Source organism: Vulpes lagopus, chromosome 1, assembly GCF_018345385.1.
Source record: "Vulpes lagopus strain Blue_001 chromosome 1, ASM1834538v1, whole genome shotgun sequence".
In the NCBI taxonomy this organism is placed as follows: domain Eukaryota; kingdom Metazoa; phylum Chordata; class Mammalia; order Carnivora; family Canidae; genus Vulpes; species Vulpes lagopus.
Genome location: NC_054824.1, coordinates 164,390,976 through 164,409,758, shown reverse-complemented (window position 1 = coordinate 164,409,758; position 18,783 = coordinate 164,390,976). Strand labels below are relative to the sequence as shown.

Below are 18,783 nucleotides of genomic sequence, written 5' to 3'. Positions count from 1 at the left end.
GGCCGCCGGGACCAGCCCAGGGCAGAAGCCCCACCGTGGATGGGGCAGCTGGTGTCGCCGCCAGGATGTCCCCGCCCCCCTCCTCAATTTCTTTTATTATTATTCCCTGGTTGTAGTCAAGAGTTTTTGAAATTTGCAACCACCGAGGCTATCCAGAGGACGGAAATCTTCGAGTACTGTCAGATGCTGGGCCGCCCCCAATCCTTCATCCCTTCTTTCCAGGTAACGGACCCCAGGGAGGCCCGCCGGCCGCCGCCTTTCCAGCTGTGCTCCTCGGCACGGAGGGCGGGGCCGGGTCCCCTGCGCTCGGGGCCCCCGCAGCTCGGGCGCAGGGTGCGGGGCGTGCTAGGGCCCTGGAGGGCTGCCTTGAAGCGGCCGCCCCGCTGGAGGCCCGGGCCCTCGCCGGCCCGGAAAGCGCGCGCCCTGGGGCCGCGCTCGGCTCCCCTTGCCCCGGGCCGGGCGGGCGGCCTGCTCGCTGCGTCCCCTCGGCCCCGCGCGCGCTCCCCCAGACGCCCCGGCCCGCGCCTGCTTCCCGCCCCGCAGGGCTCTCGCCGGCAGGGGGCGCGCGGGGCTCGCGTCTCTGCTGTGCGGCTCGGCTTGTGCCCAGCACACACACTCACACCACAACACAGGCACACACACTCACACCCCACAGCACACACACTCACACCATAACATACACACACACTCACACCACAACACAGGCACACACACTCACACCCCACAGCACACACACTCACCCCATAACATACACACACACTCACCCCATAACATACACACACACTCACACCACACAGCACACACACACATCCACAACACAGAGTCACACACACTCACACCCCACAACACACACACACATCCACAACACATATACTCACATACATAATCACACCCCACAACACACACACTCACCCCATAACATACACACACACTCACACCACACAGCACACACACTCACACCACAACACATAGGCACACACACTCACACCCCACAACACATAGTCACACACACTCACACCCCACAACACACACACTCACCCCATAACATACACACACACTCACACCACACAGCACACACACTCACACCACAACACATAGGCACACACACTCACACCCCACAACACACACACTCACCCCATAACATACACACACACTCACACCCCACAACACACACACACACCCACAACACATACACTCACATACATAATCACACCCCACAACACACACACACTCACACCCCACACCCCACATACTCACACCGCACAACACTTACAGTCACACACACACCCCACAACACAGTCACACACACACACCCCAACACACACACACTCACACCCCACACCCCACATACACACTCACACCTCACAACACTTATAGTCACACACACACACCACAACACATAGTCACACACTCACACCCCATAACACACACACTCACCCCATAACATACACACACATTCACACCTCACAACACACACACACTCACATCCCATATACACACTCACATCTCACAACATACATACACACACACTTACACTCCACACCCCACATATACCCTCACACCTCACAACACATACAGTCACACACACTCACACCCCACAACACAAGGCACAAAACCAAACCTTGAAAATGACTGAATTCGTTATGATAAGGGAAGTGACCCCATTAGTATCTTCTTCCAGTGTCTTACCGAAGACTGTCCTTCCCCAGCAAAGCCGTGCCAGAGCAGCTCCTTCCAGAATAGTCTTCTCATCTCTCTCTCATCTCTTTGGTCATCCCACCTTTCCGTCACCTCTGGGCTGAGGGTAAGGAGATTAGTGAGTTTTAGTAAGTGTGCTTTAGGTGCAGGCATTGTGCTCTTGTGTTTTTAGAGGATTGTTTCTCATCCTGTGAGGTGGGCACCATTACCCCCATTGTGCAAACGAACAGCAGCTCAGAGGAATTCCGTGGCATTGGCTCACATCTCTTGAGTACCATTTGTTCTAAGACCTTTATGTGGTTTATCTAATTGAATCTTTACAACAACCCAGGGGTAAATTGTATTATTAGCCCCATATTATAGTGAGGAAACTGAGGCACGGGCAGGTGGGGTGACCAGCCCAATTTGGCACACCAGCGTGGAGCTGGGATTTGACCTTGGACCTGTCTGGTTCCCAGAGCCTCATGCTCCGTCTTGCTCTGCCACGTATGCTTCTGCGAATCCTTGCCAGCCCTACGCCTGAGTCCTTTCTTCTTGAATATGTCCCCCCCTCTGGTGCCTGGTCCTAGGGTCTGCACCCACCAGGGTCTCCAGATGGGTGGGCTTCCTGGGAAGAAGTAAGTTGTCTGCGCATTTCCATGGCGACTGGGTCTCCTACGGAGACTGCGCTGATGTGACTCTCATCCCTTTCTCAACAATGCAGGACCTGCAGGCTGGATTTGAAATTGTGCCCATAGCCAGATAGAATGCCCCAGATAGGATGGCACGAGGCCCTCCTTGATATTTGGATGGCAGAGTTAGCGGAAGCTGGCAGTCAGCTGACTTCCAGGAAGTCTTATCTACATTTCTCTCCTTCTGTCCCGGCCTGGGTGGACGAGTCACTGGCCCTGTTCCTCTTCACAGGTGTATAAGCTCCTTTATGCTTCCCGTCTGGCAGATTATGGCCTCGTGTCCCAGGCCTTGCATTACTGCGAAGCCATTGGCACGGCCCTCCTTAGCCAGGAAGAGAGCGATCACCCTGTGCTATTAGTGGAACTCATCAAGGTGAGTTTCTCAAAGGGTTCTCTGCAGGTGTTTTATCTTCGGTGTTCAGAGAAAGCTATTGTAAAGCAGCTTAGACTCTGCATCCCATCTCTTTTGAACATGCTAGAAAATTGGAGCCCATGGCTATCTTTGACCACATATGCATGCCCAGGTGTGATAAGCAGAGTCCTGACACCGCACAAAGAAGCAGGCAATGGGCGGAGGGTGGTGGGATCGGGAGCCTGGAAACCAGGCGTGTGCTCTGCCAGAAACTTGTTCTTGCAACTGCTTTTCTGGGACAGTAAAACTGCACGTTACGGAGAACCGTTCTAATTATAAACTCTGGACTTAGAAAATATAGTTTAGTGATTAAAACAGGAAATGATCCTTATTAAAATGCTTTTAAATGCATGGAATATTTTATCACATGTGGGATACGTTTTAAAAAGAAAACAAAAACAAATCAACTTTTAGTTCCTGGGGAAGAAAACAATCAGGCAAATAGTTGTTCCAATTAACTAAAGAAAAATCCATTAGCTGGAGAGTAAAACAGCAGCCTACTGTCAATTCTTGCTTTGCTTTAGATGAGTGTTGGATTCTGTAGCCAACCAATGTGTAGTGCCGGGCCCCCTGGCCCTGGAGTGTCCGCCCGCAGGCCGGCGGTTGCAGCGAGCTCAGGGACCCAGAATAGGGGGCCTGGGAATTTTGGGACTCAATGATGGAGTAGAATTTTGCAAGACAAAGTAGTCCCTCGACCATCCCTTGGAAGCTGGTTTGAATTGCAGACTTACCCCAAAGATACAGATGCAGTGAAATGCTGGGACACACTGCTTAGCAGCAATGTCCACAATAGCCAAACTGTGGAAGGAGCCTCGGTGTCCATCGAAAGATGAATGGATAAAGAAGATGTGGTTTATGTATACAATGGAATATTACTCAGCAATTAGAAACGACAAATACCCACCATTTGCTTCAACGTGGATGGAACTGGAGGGTATTATGCTGAGTGAAGTAAGTCAGTTGGAGAAGGACAAACATTATATGGTCTCATTCATTTGGGGAATATAAAAAACAGTGAAAGGGAAAAAAGGGGAAAGGAGAGAAAATGAGTGAGAAAAATCAGAGAGGGAGACAGAAGGTGAGAGACTCCTAACTCTGGGAAACGAACAAGGGGTGGTGGAAAGGGAGGTGGGTGAGGGTTGGGGGTGACTGGGTGACTGGGTGACTGGGGGGCACTTGATGGGATGAGCACTGGATGTTATGCTATATGTTGGCAAATTGAACTCCAATTAAAAAAAAAAATGAAATAAAAAAAAAAAAAAAGAAATGCAGACTCTTTGGCCCTACTCAGAATTCTGGGATCAGAATTAGCATTTTAACAATAGCCCAGGCGGTTCCTGGGAGCACCAAGGTTTGGGAAGCATTGTTAGAGCAGACAGTTGCAGGGACGTAAAGCTGGGTAACGACAGTTTCTTCTTATATATCTTATTGACCATCTAACACCAAGATGGATTAATTGCTTATTTATGTTGCAATTTTGGGAAGGTAGCTGCTGAATTGGCTACCCGTCAATTAATTATCCTTTGTAATCTAATTTGCAAAGGAGTTAACACTGTCCTTCTCTTATTCCCTTATTGCCTCTTTCCCCATGTCTCTTTCTCCTTGTCTCCTCTCTTACCTTCGCCCCTGACCCGGCTGGAAACCTGGCACAGCTAGCAGAGAAACTGAAGCTGTCAGACCCCTTGGTTGTAGAGAGACGCCGTGGAGACAGGGACCTGGAGCCAGACTGGCTGGTGAAGCTGCGCAGGCGGTGCAAGGAGCTAGCGGTGAGTGGGCTGGATCCGGGCCAGGGGCTGAGACCTTTGTTTCTCTCTTTGCTTCCCCTAGGACCCGGTAGCCAGGCACTGACCTTGGCAAATCCCCAACCCTGTGGTGGGCCGTGAAGTCCCCCTGCACCCACGAGGCACAGGTTGACCTGGGAAGGGATGGCACTCAGCCTCCCAGCCACTGCTCCCCTGACTCTGGTGGAAATGGTTTCCTGTGTCTGCCTGTGAGGCCCTGGGGCCCTCTTGCCGATCTCCCTTGCCACCCTTCTCTGTGGTCCTGGAAGATGCATTTTATGACCATTAAAGCTTTCATCTCTCTGTTAGGAACAATGGATCACAGTGGACCTGTGTCACTTTCATGTAATGTAGGGCAATTGCTTAAAAGATTTCCAGGCCTTTCGTTTTTGTTCTGACAAGTGCAAAAGCTGCTGGCAGTAATTGTAACATAATTGGAACAGGGCTACCTCCATTCTCTTTCTGCCACCGTCTCTAAAGACAGGACAGGGTGGCCTGACTCCCACCATGCCCCGTGCACATGGGACCCTGGGCTCCACAATTTGATCCCTTCCACTTTCCCTTTCTTGGGGAGACGATGGATAGCGTTGGTTTCCTGGTCCCTGCCAGCTCTGAGCAGGGCTGAGGCTTGGCTCCTGCTCTTGTGCCTCACCCAAGACCCCTCGGCAATCAGGTGAGGCTCCCCTACCTCACCACTCCCTCTGAAGTTTCCTTTGGGCTTAGTTTTTTTTTTTTTTTTTTTTTTTTTAAGATTTTTACTTATTTATGAGAGAGAGGGAGAGCACACATAGGCAGGGGGAGAGGGAGAAGCAGACTCCCCACTGAGCAGGGAGCTCAATGCAGGTTTCCATCCCAGGATTCTGGGATCATGACCCGAGCCAAAGGCAAACACTTAGCCAACTGAGCCACCAAGGTGCTCCTTGGGCTTAATTTTTAAACCATTGTTCCCTGTTCTTGCTTTTCTTTGTGTGGCTTAAAGAGATTTTACTTTATTTCGAATAGCACAAGGTAACAGGAGATGCTGCGGATCCTCATTCTGCTCACTCAGACACTTCGGGAGCCAGAGAAACAGCAGGTACCTGTGCCGATGACCTGACGTGTGAAGGGCTGACCCTCAGGACCTGATCATATGAGACACAGAAATGAGAAAACACTCGCCTTGCCCTCCCTGGAGCACGGCCTTGCCCATATAAATCTGATCGGTTGGTCCAGGCACCTTCTCTCCCTACAGCTCTGGCCCACATCAGGCATCCTGACCCTTCGAAGTTCCCTCATTATGGGAGTTTCTGCCTCACGTTCAGGCTTTCACACTCATTGTAGCGTGTTGTGATCTCACGGTTTTGCCAGCCCTAGTAGCTTCTTCCCAGCTGAATGTATTTCTTGAGGCCACAGATGGTGGATGTGGATTGTTCATACTTCATGTAGGTGTTGGGGACATAGGAAGATTGATTTTGAGCTATCATTTTTGAGTTTTGAGCATTCAGTTGCTAAACACAGGCACCATACATTTCACGATGTTTTCTTTTTTTTTTTTTTTTTAAAGATTTTATTTATTTATTCATGAGAGACGCAGAGAGAGAGAGAGAGAGAGGCAGAGACACAGGCAGAGGGAGAAGCGGGCTCTATGCAGGGAGCCTGATGCGGGACTCGATCCCAGGTCACCAGGATCACACCCTGGACTGAAGGCAGGCGCTAAACCGCTGAGCCACACAGGGATTCCCCCATTTCACGATGTTTTCAACACATCCCTCCTTTCCCTTCAGGCTCCCTCTGGGCATTGGGTTGGGGAGAAAGTATTAGCCCCAGATGGTTCTGTGCCCAGCTACCCCCCTCCTATGGTGGGGTCAGGACAGGGTTTCATCTCTTTACTTCTAGCCCTTTCCCACCCTTTAGCACTTCCTTCACGGGTGAGCAAGGGGAGGGCAAAGAAGGCAGGCCTTGGTTTCTGTTCCTCGACTTTGCTGCTCTGTCATGGAACCTGTGAAGGTCAGGACTGGAAGGGAACCAGGCTGGGAGTTTTTGAATGATGTTTCTCCTAGGAAGCAGCTATGTCACTTGTCACCCAGTTGAGCATGTGGGTCAGCAGCACCCCAGCCCTGTGACCTTGGGCCGATCACAGCCCGTGTCTAGACCACGGTCCCTCTCATAGGCCACATGGAGGAATGCAGCCACGCTCGCTTCCAGGGCCGATGCTCCGACTCTTTAAAAGCAAGCCCATCATGTCTGTGGTCTGATTCAGGTTTTAACTGGAAACTGTCTATGTTTCAGACACCCAAATCCGTTAGGAAATCCTTTTTTAAAAATATTTTTTTATTCATGAAAGAGAGAGAGAGAGAGGCAGAGACACAGGAGGAGGGAGAAGCAGGCTGCCTGCAAGGAGCCTGATGACCAGAACCTGGGATCATGACCTGAGCCAAAAGCAGATGCTCAACCACTGAGCCACCCAGGCATCCCAGGAAATCCTTTAAAGGAGAAAGTTTATCCAAAGAGTGTGGTGTTAAATGAGGCGATACTATCTCTTCTCCCAATATGCTTGTTTAAGGCTTGGAGATCATACACGGTAGTGAGGGAAATCATTTTGTAAACTCTAAGTCATAAGCAGTGAGAGATGTTACATCACACTCATGGCAGCCACATCAAGCGGGCTATCTCTGTGACTTCTTTCCAAAGGGGGCATGGGCAGGAATGGTCCTGGTGTGATGGGTCCATTCTGATGCCACATTGCAGGTCTCAGTTCCTCCTTTTGCTCTATGTCCTCAGAAAGCACTTTCTACCATGATCTTTCGGGACATCCAAGTGACTCAGAAGCCCTTGGGGACCGCTCAGCCTTGTGGCCAACACTGGAGCAGATGGGCCCAGCCCAGCCCAGCCCACAGCAGTCCTTTCTCTACCAGCCTGGCTCCCACCCAGCAGGAGGAAGTGTGGGGCAGATGGGTGTCCCAGTGCCTCTTTACTCGGTTGCCGGGACCAGTGGTAGCCTGGCAGAGGTAGTAACTCCTGGAGGAGGAACCTGGGAGGAAACCCAGCAGATGCACCCACCCCCTGGTAAGAGCTGTCAGGAAGGCTGGAAACCTGGGTGGGGGGGCGCTTTGAGGGGAGGAAGGAGAAGAGAGAGGTGGGGTCAGAGCCGATAAGCCCTGAATGGTGGGTGCGGCCCCACGGAGGGCCTACTACTCAGCAGCCCTGGGGCTGGTACTTTGCATGCCCCGGAGGGACATTGTTCCCTTCCTTTGTGGTCTGCCTCTCCACTGGGAAAGCGTAACAAGGCCAACAATAGTTACTGTCCCTCCTCTCAATGCAGAGTCCTTAGAAGAGAGGAAGGAGAATGACAGGGACATGAAGCTGTCATACTGCACCTGAGAGCTCACTGTCAGGGGTTGCTAGCAGAGACCCACTCTTCTGTCCTGCCCCCAAATGAGGTGATGGGAGACAGAGGGGCTTGATGTCAGGGCCCTGATGAGCAGGGCTGAGTGATACCAGGGGAGTGCTGGCAACCAAACAGGAGGATTAGATCTTAGACCTTCTAAGATAATGTCCTGTCCAGGACAGGAGGCTCAAATGGAGGGGAAGGTCAGGAGGATCCCTGTGATCTAGATCCGTGTGGCCCTGGTTTCCAGGATTCTGAAGGAATGGACTTGGTTCTAAGTAGAGGTCAGGTGACCAGCATGCCTTGGGGCGGCTGGGATCGAGAGGGTTGTGCATGTGGACTTGGCGTTTACATGACCCACTCGGGATCATGGGCTTGGACCTCCAGCTACTTTGCGATTAGAAAAGCTGACTGCGTCCCCTTCCTTCCTCAGGTTAGAAGGAAAAAACACAAGCTCCAATCACTGTGTTTGTTTGTGTTTTGTGTCATAGTAGAGAACACGGTATCTCAAGGAAGTTTCCAGCATCCTGATGGTCAAAAGGTCGTTTCCAAACCGCAGGTGAGAGGACAAAGCACAGCGGATGCCAGTGCCTACTCTGATGCTTCAGGCTTTCTCCAGTGGCCCAGACTTCTTAGCCTTCCTCCACCTGGCTCTAGCTGTCCCTTCCACACTGCACCTTGTTTCTTCTTGTTTCTTTCTATGCCACATCTTGGTGGTGGGAAGGGGGGCCATGTTCTTGTTCATATTCAATCCTACCAGCCAGTGTCCATGGGGCGAGGGGTGGCAAGGCTGAGTTTCCTTTTGGCCTTAGAGACCTCTCACATCCACTCCTCACCTTGCACCAGGCCCCACCACGCCCCGCCCTGTCATGGGAGACTCTGGATGTTTATGTCTTTATTATAATTTTTACCTCACTGTTTTCTCAAGAAGGATCAATGGCAGCTGTGTCTTTTCTCCTCAGTTAGGCTAGAAGGCCGTGGAGGATGTGGCTCTGTCTCACTGATCAGGCTAGCAGCTTCCCAGTGGATGCACCCTTCTGCCAACAATGGGTATTTGAGCTTTGCTTGGCTCGAAGGGTGCATTGTATACCTTTGATCACATAAATAGTGGCCACTTTGTATACATGTCTCAAGTAGTAGGTGCTGCAGGACCTCAAAAACTTCCATGCTTTCCTTGTTTTTTCTGACTGAAAAAGTAGTACATTATTGTTATAAAAAACTTAGAAAAAGCATCATAAATAATCACATATCACTCATGTTTCTAAATGTGTATATAAAATTTTATTTCATTTTTTTAACACTATTAAATGAGGTTTTCCATATCATTCATAAATGATTTTTAGTTATTTTTAATTTTTATTTCATTTATTTTTCAAATTAATTCTTTTTATTTTATTTATTTGAGAGAGTGAGAGCAAGCGAGCACACGAGCAGAGGGCAGAGGGCAGAGGGCAGAGGCAGAGGGAGAAGAAGCAGGCTCCCTACTGAGCAGGGAGCCCAACGTGAGGCTCAATCTCAGGAGCCTGGAATTACAACCTGAGCCAAAGGCAGATGCTTAACTGAAGGCAGAGTCACCCAGGTGCCCCACAAATGATTTTTAATATTGATAGATAAAGTCCATTGTGTGAAAGCACCATCATCCATCCATCCATTCATTCATTCATTCACAAATCCCAAGTTCCTACAACGAATGTCCCCAGCATGATCCCTGGGGACACCCAAAAACCAGACCAAGCTTGCTCTCATGCCCTTCTGTTTAGTGAAGTTGATGGCAAATAAACAACTGTGTGCATGCAAGGTTTTACTTTAGATGGGGTGGCCAGGGAAGGTACCCCTGGGGAGGCCTTGATCAGAGGTCAGAATGAGGGCAGACAAGAGCCAGGGGAATGAGCATGCGAGGTGGAGGGAATAGCAACAGCACAGGCCCTGAATGGGACCGACTTGGTGCAGGGAGGAAAGAGCAAGGGACCCATTGTGTGTAGAAAGTGGGGAGAGTGGGCTGAGAAGCAAGGCCAGAGCTGTAGAGAGAGGCCGGATCACACAGGGCTTCCTAGGCCTCAGTGAGGAGCTCCAGGTTTCGTTCATCATTCCCACATGGTTAAACATTTCAAGTGTGTCTCTCTTCCTTTTCTCTCTTTCCTCCTCTCTCTGTGAATTCCCTTCCCTTCCCCTCGTGTATAAAACCCAGTGGTGGGCATTCTAGTGATGGACGCGCAAGCCTTGTCTATTTCTTGAATTATGCAACCAGGAAAAATTCCTAGAAGGAGAGTCTGACTGCTTAGGTTTGGATCCTCGCTCTGCCATGTACTGGCTGTGTGGCCTCAGACAGGTTGTTTAATCCGTCTGTGTCTTAGTTTTCTCATATGTAAAATAGGATGATAATAACCCACCACACAGGACTGTTGTAAGGATTAAATGAATCACTCTACATAAAGTGCTTAGAATAGAATTTACTACACATTAAGTGCTAGACTCAAAAATTGAAGCTTTTTCAATTTTTTGGGAAAGTATTTTCCAAAGGTTGTACCGATTATGCTTTTTTAAAAAAAATATAAAATGTAAATATACTAACATTTACATCACACAAATATCGTGTGATTCTGCATATAGGAGGTACCTAAAAGAGGCAAGTTCATGGACAGAAAGAGTGAGATTACTAGGGGTTTCTGAGGAGGAAAAATGAAGAGTTAGTGTTTAGTGGGCACAGAGTTTCTGTTGAGGTCAATTAAATGTTCTGGAAATGGAGATTAGTGGTGGTTATACAACATTGTGAATGTACTAATGCCACTGAATTATACACTTAAAGATGGTTAAATTGGTGAATTTTATGCTATATATATTTTACCACACACACCACACACACAAATCTAAAGGCCCATGGGCATATTTTGCTTCCCACTGGTGCATTTTGCAGTTGATCGTGAGCGATTTCTCTGGGAATGAGCTCTAGGATGAGTTAGGGTCGGTGGTTGGGTGTGTGGATCCTATGGGGTGTTTCCTATCTCACCTCTTCTCCACCAGGAGCCTTCCACATCCTCTGCTCCAGGCCTCAGCACAGTTCTGGAATGCTAACGCGGGGAGGTAACACTGGCCTAGAAGCCCATCAGATTAGGGATGACACAAGGACTGGGATTGGGTTCTGGCCTTGTCTTGAGGCCTTCAGCACATTATTTTGCAGAGCTAAGCCCTCTTTCCTCATCAGTAAAATGTGATCCTGTAAGACCATCCCACAGATTAACTGAGTGGGGCTGGTGACAGAGAACATGTGACTTGCCTTCATAACCTGTCAAGTGCCATAAAAACGTTAGTTCTTATTTTCTTTAACTCCAGGAGCCACTGATTCCCAGATCACGAAATACTTCTGAGAGTTCCACTTCTTCAGTCAAGGAGGAGGAGGAGGAGTCTTCCGATGAGGCAGATAAAAAATCTTCCCAAAACCCGACACAGAAAGGAAAGCTAGGAGATGTGAAAGAGAACACAAAGGTGGAGGGTCTCGTTCTGTTGCTGCTGTTCCCTTTCCAAATGGTGGTGGTGGGGTGGGTAGGGTTGGGAATCTGGGCTTTGGCTGGGCCTCTGACTCTCCACCATCATACTGGAGTGGGCCTGTCTCCTAGTCAGTGGGAGAAGCACACCTGGAGGCCCTAAATCTCCTTCTTTCCCTTCCAGAGCTCAGGGTTTGGCTGGTTCAGCTGGTTTCGCTCGAAGCCCACCAACAACGCATCTAGCTCTGGAGAAGACTCATCCGACAGTCCCAACTCTGAGGTAAGTGTGAGGGTGTGAGGGCAAGGACTCTTCCTCACTTGTGGGCCCTTTGGAGGAAGTTTCCTCAGAACCTCTGAGGCCCCGAGCTGGCATCTGGCAATCGGCAAAGGCCATCTGGGTCTTAAAAATCAGGATGGAGAATATTAATTTTAGGAGGCCAGTAGTTGATTATTGAGTAGAAGAGTGGCACTAGAGTTTTGGGGTGGCAAGTGGAGTTTCGGGGTGAGTACCCAGCAGCAAGGTCAGAGGTTGAGGCAGCAGTTGTGGGCACTGTGGGAATAGGGGCAGCCGGCATTTGGTAACAGTCAGTACCCCTAACACTGCCTGTCTTTCTCCACTATGCAGGAGACCTCCAGAGCATCTTCTCCCCCTGAGGCTGGCCCCGGCCTCTCACTGACCTCTCTCCCAGCGCCCCAGTCTCTGCCAGGCACCAGCACCTTGTCTGGGGCCACAGGTAACACCAACCTCATGTCCTTTGGGCTGTCTGTGGGCTCCCTCTGCTCCTCAGGTATTGGGGGTGCCTTCTGGAAGTGGAGCCTCCTCCGCCCTGAGCAGTGAAAACGGCTCTGTCTGACTCATTGCTTTCTAGGCGAGGGTGAAGTCGGAGGATCAGCATCCAGTGGGGGAGCAGCCGAGGGCACTGGGAGTGGAGGCCTGTCTGGGCCTGAGGTGAGCAGCCCACAGGCTGGAGCCTGGGGCCCAACCAGATGCCTGTGTGTGCCAGGACTGAATATTCATTGTGGGCTGGAGGTGCCATCCTATGAGGGACTCATGGGGAACTGGAGAAAGCTTCTGTAGTAGTCCGCCAGGGCCATCATGACGAAATGTCACAGACTACAGCTTAAACAAAGTTATTTCCTCACAGCTCTGGAGGCTGGAAGTCTGAGGCAGGGGTTGGCAGGGTTAGTTTCTCCTGAGGCCCCTTTCCTTGGCTTATAGATGGCCATGGTTTTCACATGGTTTTCCCTCTGTGTGCACCTGTGTCCAAATTTCCTCTTCTTATGAGGACACCTGTCATAATGACTTAGGGCCCTAGTGACCTCATTTTACCTTAATAACCTCTTTATTTAAAAAATTTTTTCAAGGTTTTAAAGTAATCTTTACACCCAATGTGGGGCTTGAACTTACAACCCTGAGATTAAGAGTCACATGCTCTACTGATTGAGCCAGCTGGGTGCCCCCTTAATCACCTCCTTAAAGACGCTACCTCCAAATACATTCGGGAGTACTGGGGTTACAATTTCAACATAGGAAGTTTCAAGGAGACATAATGTAGCCCATAATGACTTCTCCAGGTGAAGTCTAGAGAATTGCCTCTTTCCCTGTCCCAGAGTTCACCAGTGTCTTTGGCAAGGACTGTAAAAAGTTCTTGATGAATTGTCCACATGGTATGGATTTCATGCCGACTGCCAGGAAAACATTTTTATTTTCTTATGGTTGGGTTAGAGCACTCTTGTAGTATTTTAGGCCTTTCAGAGAATATGATACTACTTTTTATGATGCTACCAATATAACTGTGGCTTTTTCTTCTTCTGAGCTTTAGGCATTGCCTCTGCATCGCCACCCCAGACCCAGGGGTTGGCGGTGTCCACTTGAATCATGTTTGTTTGCTTAAATTCCCCAAGGTCTATCAAGAAACCCTTTTCATCTGCATCCCTTGACCAAAGTTAACGCTCAGGGAAGCCCTTGATGTTCTGGAATCAGAAGCAGTGATTGATAGGGTTTTTCTATTATTTTCCATCACAGGCTGTTTCCTCTGAGCTTTATTTCAACCCTGGTGTTCTGCTTCCCCCAACCCCTTTGAAAGGAAGCGTTCCTCTCTACAACCCATCTCAGGTGCCCCAGGTAAGGGATCCCTGAAGGAGAGAGGTTAGGAGTACAAATTTTGGATGAAGGCGATCCAAGGTTTCAATCCTAGTTTGCCACTTACTGTATGTGGGCTCTCGAGCAATCACTTACCATCTGTAAGACTCAGTTTCTACATCTGGAAAGTGGGGTAGGCAGTAGCTACTTCAAAGTGTAGGTGTGAGGATTAAATGGGAGCATGTGTGTGAAGGGCCTCACACACACAGAAAATGCTCAATGTCACTATTATTAATACCACTCTTGCCCTTTCACAGGTCTTGAGTCTTTGAGAGACACATAAGTATTGGTACCAATGGTGTGGAGATACCATCACTCCATCCTGGGGGTGAGGGGATCATTGCAAACTTTGAGAAAAGCTAAACTTCCTGCTCTTCAGTGACTTGGGGCAGACTGACTGCTCTCATGTACTCATTTGGCCTCTCCTCTTCATAAAATAGAATTTCTTTTGCCATATTTAAGAGGTGAAGGTATTGGGTGAAAGTAAATAATTAGAATATCACTACAGGAAGCCAAATGCAGCTTGAGTGTTCTAGACTCAGGATGCCCTAACTCAGTCCAACCAGCCAGCCCTAGATGGAGTCCTTCTTGGGGCTAAAATCTCATGCAACATTTGTTCTGTTCCAGCTCTCCATGGCTACCAGCCTGAACCGACCGAATCGCCTAGCTCAGCGCCGCTATCCAACCCAGACATGATGAGAATGGTCACCCATCCCAGGCTGGTCTCCTTTCTTGATCTGCAGCCCCTCTGCCATATTGGGCCCCCCAAAAGGGTCATGCTGGCCTATTGCCTCTACTAGGACAGGGTCTTCCAGGACACAGCTCAGTCCAGTCTCTTAACATTAGCTTCAGAATGATGGCTGGTACTACACGGGCTGGATGGAAAAGCTGGGTAGAACAGCAGACTGGAGGGGAGCAGAATGCCATGGTGGGAGTATTCAGGGTGACAGCCTCAGATCCTCAGGAAAGTCAAGCCTAAGAACCCCTCAGCTGGAATCAATGATAACCCACTGGGCTCTGTGGCAGGCAATTATTCGGGGGAGGTGCCCAGAGCAATTTCCATGACTAACGTTGACACATTCCTCAATCTTAGTTCTAGACCAATTCACGGCTCTAGTTAGCAAAGTTTATATACTGAAACTTGATTATTGCTTCCCGTCAGAACTCCCTCCTCAGTGACATTTCAGCAGTTTCCCTCTTGGTCCTAGTTTTGTGCACATTTTTATGTGCTTCAGATTAATTATATTTCTCTCACTTTCTTAGCTGGTCCTATTTTTTCACATTCTGGCATCTGGCTATCAAGTTAGATTGCTGTAGGCATCATATTGTCATGGTAACTACCGAACCTAATGATGCAGATGGATGGAACATCAGTATAATAAATGATGGGAAATGTTTCCTAAAAATTCACCCCTTCCTTAAGAGAGGAGGAGGAGTGCCTGATAGTGTTAATACCACCCTTCCTACCTCAGGCTTTTGCAAATGGATGTTTGGAGGGTCAGTGCAGCCAGAGGGAGGAGGGGGACATCTTGGAAATTTCCAGTTCTCTTTTCAAACCCAAAATAGGGATGACTCTTGCTGTTTGTCAGATTTGCTGCAAATTGCTCCTCACAAAGAACATTTTTTTTCTATCTGTAATTGTACATACAGGTTTTGTACTCTAATGTACTACAGTTCTGATGTGGATAGCGATTAAAACAGATGATTTTATAGCAAATGCTTGTCTCTGGCTGATTTTTGCAGAGGGAGAGAGCACACTGAACACACTCTTACCTGAAGTGCTTCTAATAACGGTTTCATTGTGTGATAAGGTGCGTGCAGCTGGAAAGAGCCCTTTGTTAATGGAGAATCTGGGGACTGATCCTCTTAACTTCCAAGTCTACTCTAATGTTATTTTTTCAATTTAGAAAATATGGACAAAAGCGCCTCTGATGCAAATCAGTCACTCCATTAACTAAATACTGCATTTTCTGTTCTCTGAAAAGTTTATTCGTCTCTCAGATTAAATTAGGAAATGTATGCATAAGTGTTTTTTGGACCAAGAAGGCCCTCGGTAAATGCCGTTTCCTTACTTCCCCTAAAAGACAGCTGCTCCTGCCATTTGGTGTGCTGACATCCAGTGGTGGCATGATGGTGGCAGCGTGTGAGTTTCAGAGGAACCAAGTGGTTTCAACTTGGATCTCAGTGGATTCACAGTTCATCTCGTAACCTTGAGCAAGGTTATGTAACTGTCCTGTGGTTTAGTTCCCTCAACTATAAAATGAGGATGCTAATTACGATAGTAGGATAGTCCCTACCACGTAGGGACATCCAAGAATTAGTCAAAGTCTTAGAAAAGCACCTGCTACATGCTACCACTAGATGAGGGGTTTTCTTTCTTTCTTTCTTTCTTTCTTTCTTTCTTTCTTTCTTTCTTTCTTTCTTTCTTTCTTTATCTGAGAGAGAGAGTACATAAGGGAGCACAAGCAGGGGGAGCAGCTGCTGGAGAGGGGGAAGCAGACTCCCCACTGGACAGGGAGCCCAATTCAGGACTTGATCCCAGGACCCTGAGATCATGACCTGAGCCCAAGGCAGCTGCTTCACTGACTGAGCCACCCAGGTGCCTCTATATATACAAGTGTTCTTAAAAAATTATTAGTAAACAACCTAATAGGTACAGTATAGACTGCCTTGTTACCTACCAAATTAAACTCTGGGTCTTTCATTCACAGTATAGGTAATGGAACAGTAATTTAAAACTACTTCTTGGGGCACCTGGGTGGCTCAGTCAGTTGAGCGTCAGACTCTTGGTTTGGGCTCAGGTCATGATCTCAGGGTTGAGCCGTGCATCAGGCTCTGTGCTCTGTGGGAAGTTTGCTTGAGAGTCTCTCTCCTCCCTTTGTTCCCCTCTCTGCTCACAGGCACTCTCTACTAAATAAATAAATCTTTTTTTTTAATCTTTATTTATTCATGATAGTCAGAGAGAGAGAGAGAGAGAGGCAGAGACATAGGCAGAGGGAGAAGCAGGCTCCATGCACCGGGAGCCCGATGTGGGATTCGATCCCGGGTCTCCAGGATCGCGCCCTGGGCCAAAGGCAGGCGCCAAACCGCTGCGCCACCCAGGGATCCCTAAATAAATAAATCTAAAAAAAAAAAAAATCCCTACTTTTCAATAGGTGTCCTATTACCAAGCTACTTTCTCTTCCTGCATCTTATCTGCCACCAATGCTAAGTCATGTGGCTTAGTGCCCCTGGGAACAATGACAGGAGAAGGTCAACCCCATAAAAAGAACCTCTTTAGAGGAGAGTGAGGACCAAAGAGGAAGGCAAAGAATCAGATGCCTGGGTACTCACTTCCTCCTCCCATTGGAATAATTCCTGCAAAATCAATGACTGAAGCATCACCAGAGCCAGCGCTGAGCTGAGTTACTTCCTAGGCAAAGGGATATGCAGCAGTGAACAATGTTTCTGAGGGCAACTCAGGGGGCTTTATGCACTAGAAAGGGAGGAGGTCATGATATTTATGCTAATTCTCGATTGACAGCTCGTGCTCTGCAAAGTCAGGCACATCCATTAATCTGTATATGGTTGGCTAAAACAAGTCCTGTTGCTCCTTGGGCAGGAGACAGCCCTCAGCTGGGTGCAGGAAGGTCTGATGAACGGTCACTCAGAGTTCTTGGTTGTTTATCAGCTTTTTTTAGTCGTGGTGATGGTGGTGAGTTTGCTAAAGGTCCTGATCGTTTTACAGCTTCAGCTGGCAAAAGCCAGTTGTGAACAAAAGTGAGTGCAGCTGTGAGCAGGTAGCATTTGGTTTTCTTTAGAAGGTGAAAGCTTGGGGGGAGCAGAGCAGGTTGTGAGCAGAGCTGCTGGGATGGGGAGCCTGAGAGCACGGGGCTTGGGGTCCCTCCCTCATCCTCAGGGAAGGCCACCTGGCCAGCCGGCCTGGAGGAGCAGTGGGCCCGGCAACCTCCAATGTGGCTGGAGAGTCATGGCAGCTTGGCCTCTGGGATGGCCCTGGCCTGAGACAGAGCTGCTAGCTCCCTGCAGCCTGGTGTACGTGGATGCCTGCAGAGAATGACTGCGCAGTGTCCCTAAGGGTCACGGGGAACCAGTTGTGCCCCAGCAGATCCAGGTCGGGGCTGGGCCAGAGCAGCCACCCGCGCCCTGTCAGCCGTAGGCCTGCTTTCCCACCACAGGGAGCCATGTGGGGAGCGAGAACAAGCCGAATTCTCTAAGGGAAGCCTTTACCAACAGACTGCTTGAAAGAGAAGAGCCTGAGACATTATCAGTTGGCAAGTTTGTTTTCTCCTCCTCTTCAATGGGGTGTGAGCTTGGAGGAAGAAACGGAGAACAAAGATGCTACATTTGCCTTAAACTGAGTGGTGAGATGTGCAAACTTGAGATCCTGGAATATACGTATAATTTAATATTTATATGAAAACACTTAAACTTAATGTTCGGTAATTTGGAAGAGAACAAACCATTAAATTCCATTTACGTGTCTTTATCACATATCACCATTCCAGGCTTCCGTCTAATCCCCTTATATGGCTGTAAAATTGCAAACCAGCCCAGCTTCCGCAGCCACCTATACATCCTCCCCTTTCAGCCTTAACTCAAGCTTCAGGTTGCTCAGGATCAAAGCCTCTGGCTGCAAGCGTTTCTTCCCCCTGGAAATCTTTTTTTTTTTTCCTCTTTGCTCTCTTCCTCTGGGTAACCAAGACAGAGAGCAAGAGACTGCATCCACCTCTTCACTAAAATCAGAATATTTTCTTCCCAAGAGGAAATATGCAAAACTGTCTACTGCTTGAAGAGAACAATAGGTATGTAATTAGGGTCTGGGCACTCACAGAAGTTCTCCGGGAGAGTGGAAGGGAAGAGACTTTTCTCCTCTTCTGTTTGCCATCGTAAGCTGGAAATTGCAGAGGGTGATCTGCACACCTAGGATGCTTGGGCACTCACCTGAGTTGGCCACTAAACGTGGTCCCCAGCACAGGCGGCTCTCGTGAGTACTTGAACAAGGCATCATCCTTTCGGGGTCCTCCAGAAATGGTTTCATAATGAGATGTGAAGTTATTTTGAGTGAGGATTAACAGCATATTAAAATGTTTTATTACAATCTCGCTAAGTAGAGGAATCTGCTTTCCGTACTTTCTTCCTTTTTGTATGAATCTCCAGGTAATAGCTCTTCACTGGAACTAGGTGAGCAGCAGCCCAACTGGACTGACCTAATGCTTGTTCCTTGTGAGT

General features: G+C 48.7%; 1 protein-coding gene across 8 annotated transcripts in view; it reads left to right on the top strand.

Moving 5' to 3' along the window:
* SEC16B (SEC16 homolog B, endoplasmic reticulum export factor) overlaps positions 1–15,271 on the top strand; it is a 46,733-nt gene extending 31,462 nt beyond the window's left edge. For all 8 annotated transcript variants that reach the window (XM_041763355.1, XM_041763324.1, XM_041763345.1 and 5 more), the window contains 12 exons: positions 117–222; positions 2,602–2,742; positions 4,434–4,547; positions 5,565–5,637; positions 7,323–7,607; positions 8,421–8,488; positions 11,260–11,412; positions 11,596–11,691; positions 12,037–12,145; positions 12,281–12,360; positions 13,438–13,536; positions 14,182–15,271. In XM_041763355.1, coding sequence (XP_041619289.1) covers positions 117–222; positions 2,602–2,742; positions 4,434–4,547; positions 5,565–5,637; positions 7,323–7,607; positions 8,421–8,488; positions 11,260–11,412; positions 11,596–11,691; positions 12,037–12,145; positions 12,281–12,360; positions 13,438–13,536; positions 14,182–14,250 — 1,393 coding nt within the window. In that variant the 3' untranslated portion in view covers positions 14,251–15,271. The remainder of the gene's footprint in view (positions 1–116; positions 223–2,601; positions 2,743–4,433; positions 4,548–5,564; positions 5,638–7,322; positions 7,608–8,420; positions 8,489–11,259; positions 11,413–11,595; positions 11,692–12,036; positions 12,146–12,280; positions 12,361–13,437; positions 13,537–14,181) is intronic.
* Positions 15,272–18,783: the final 3,512 nt, after the last annotated feature.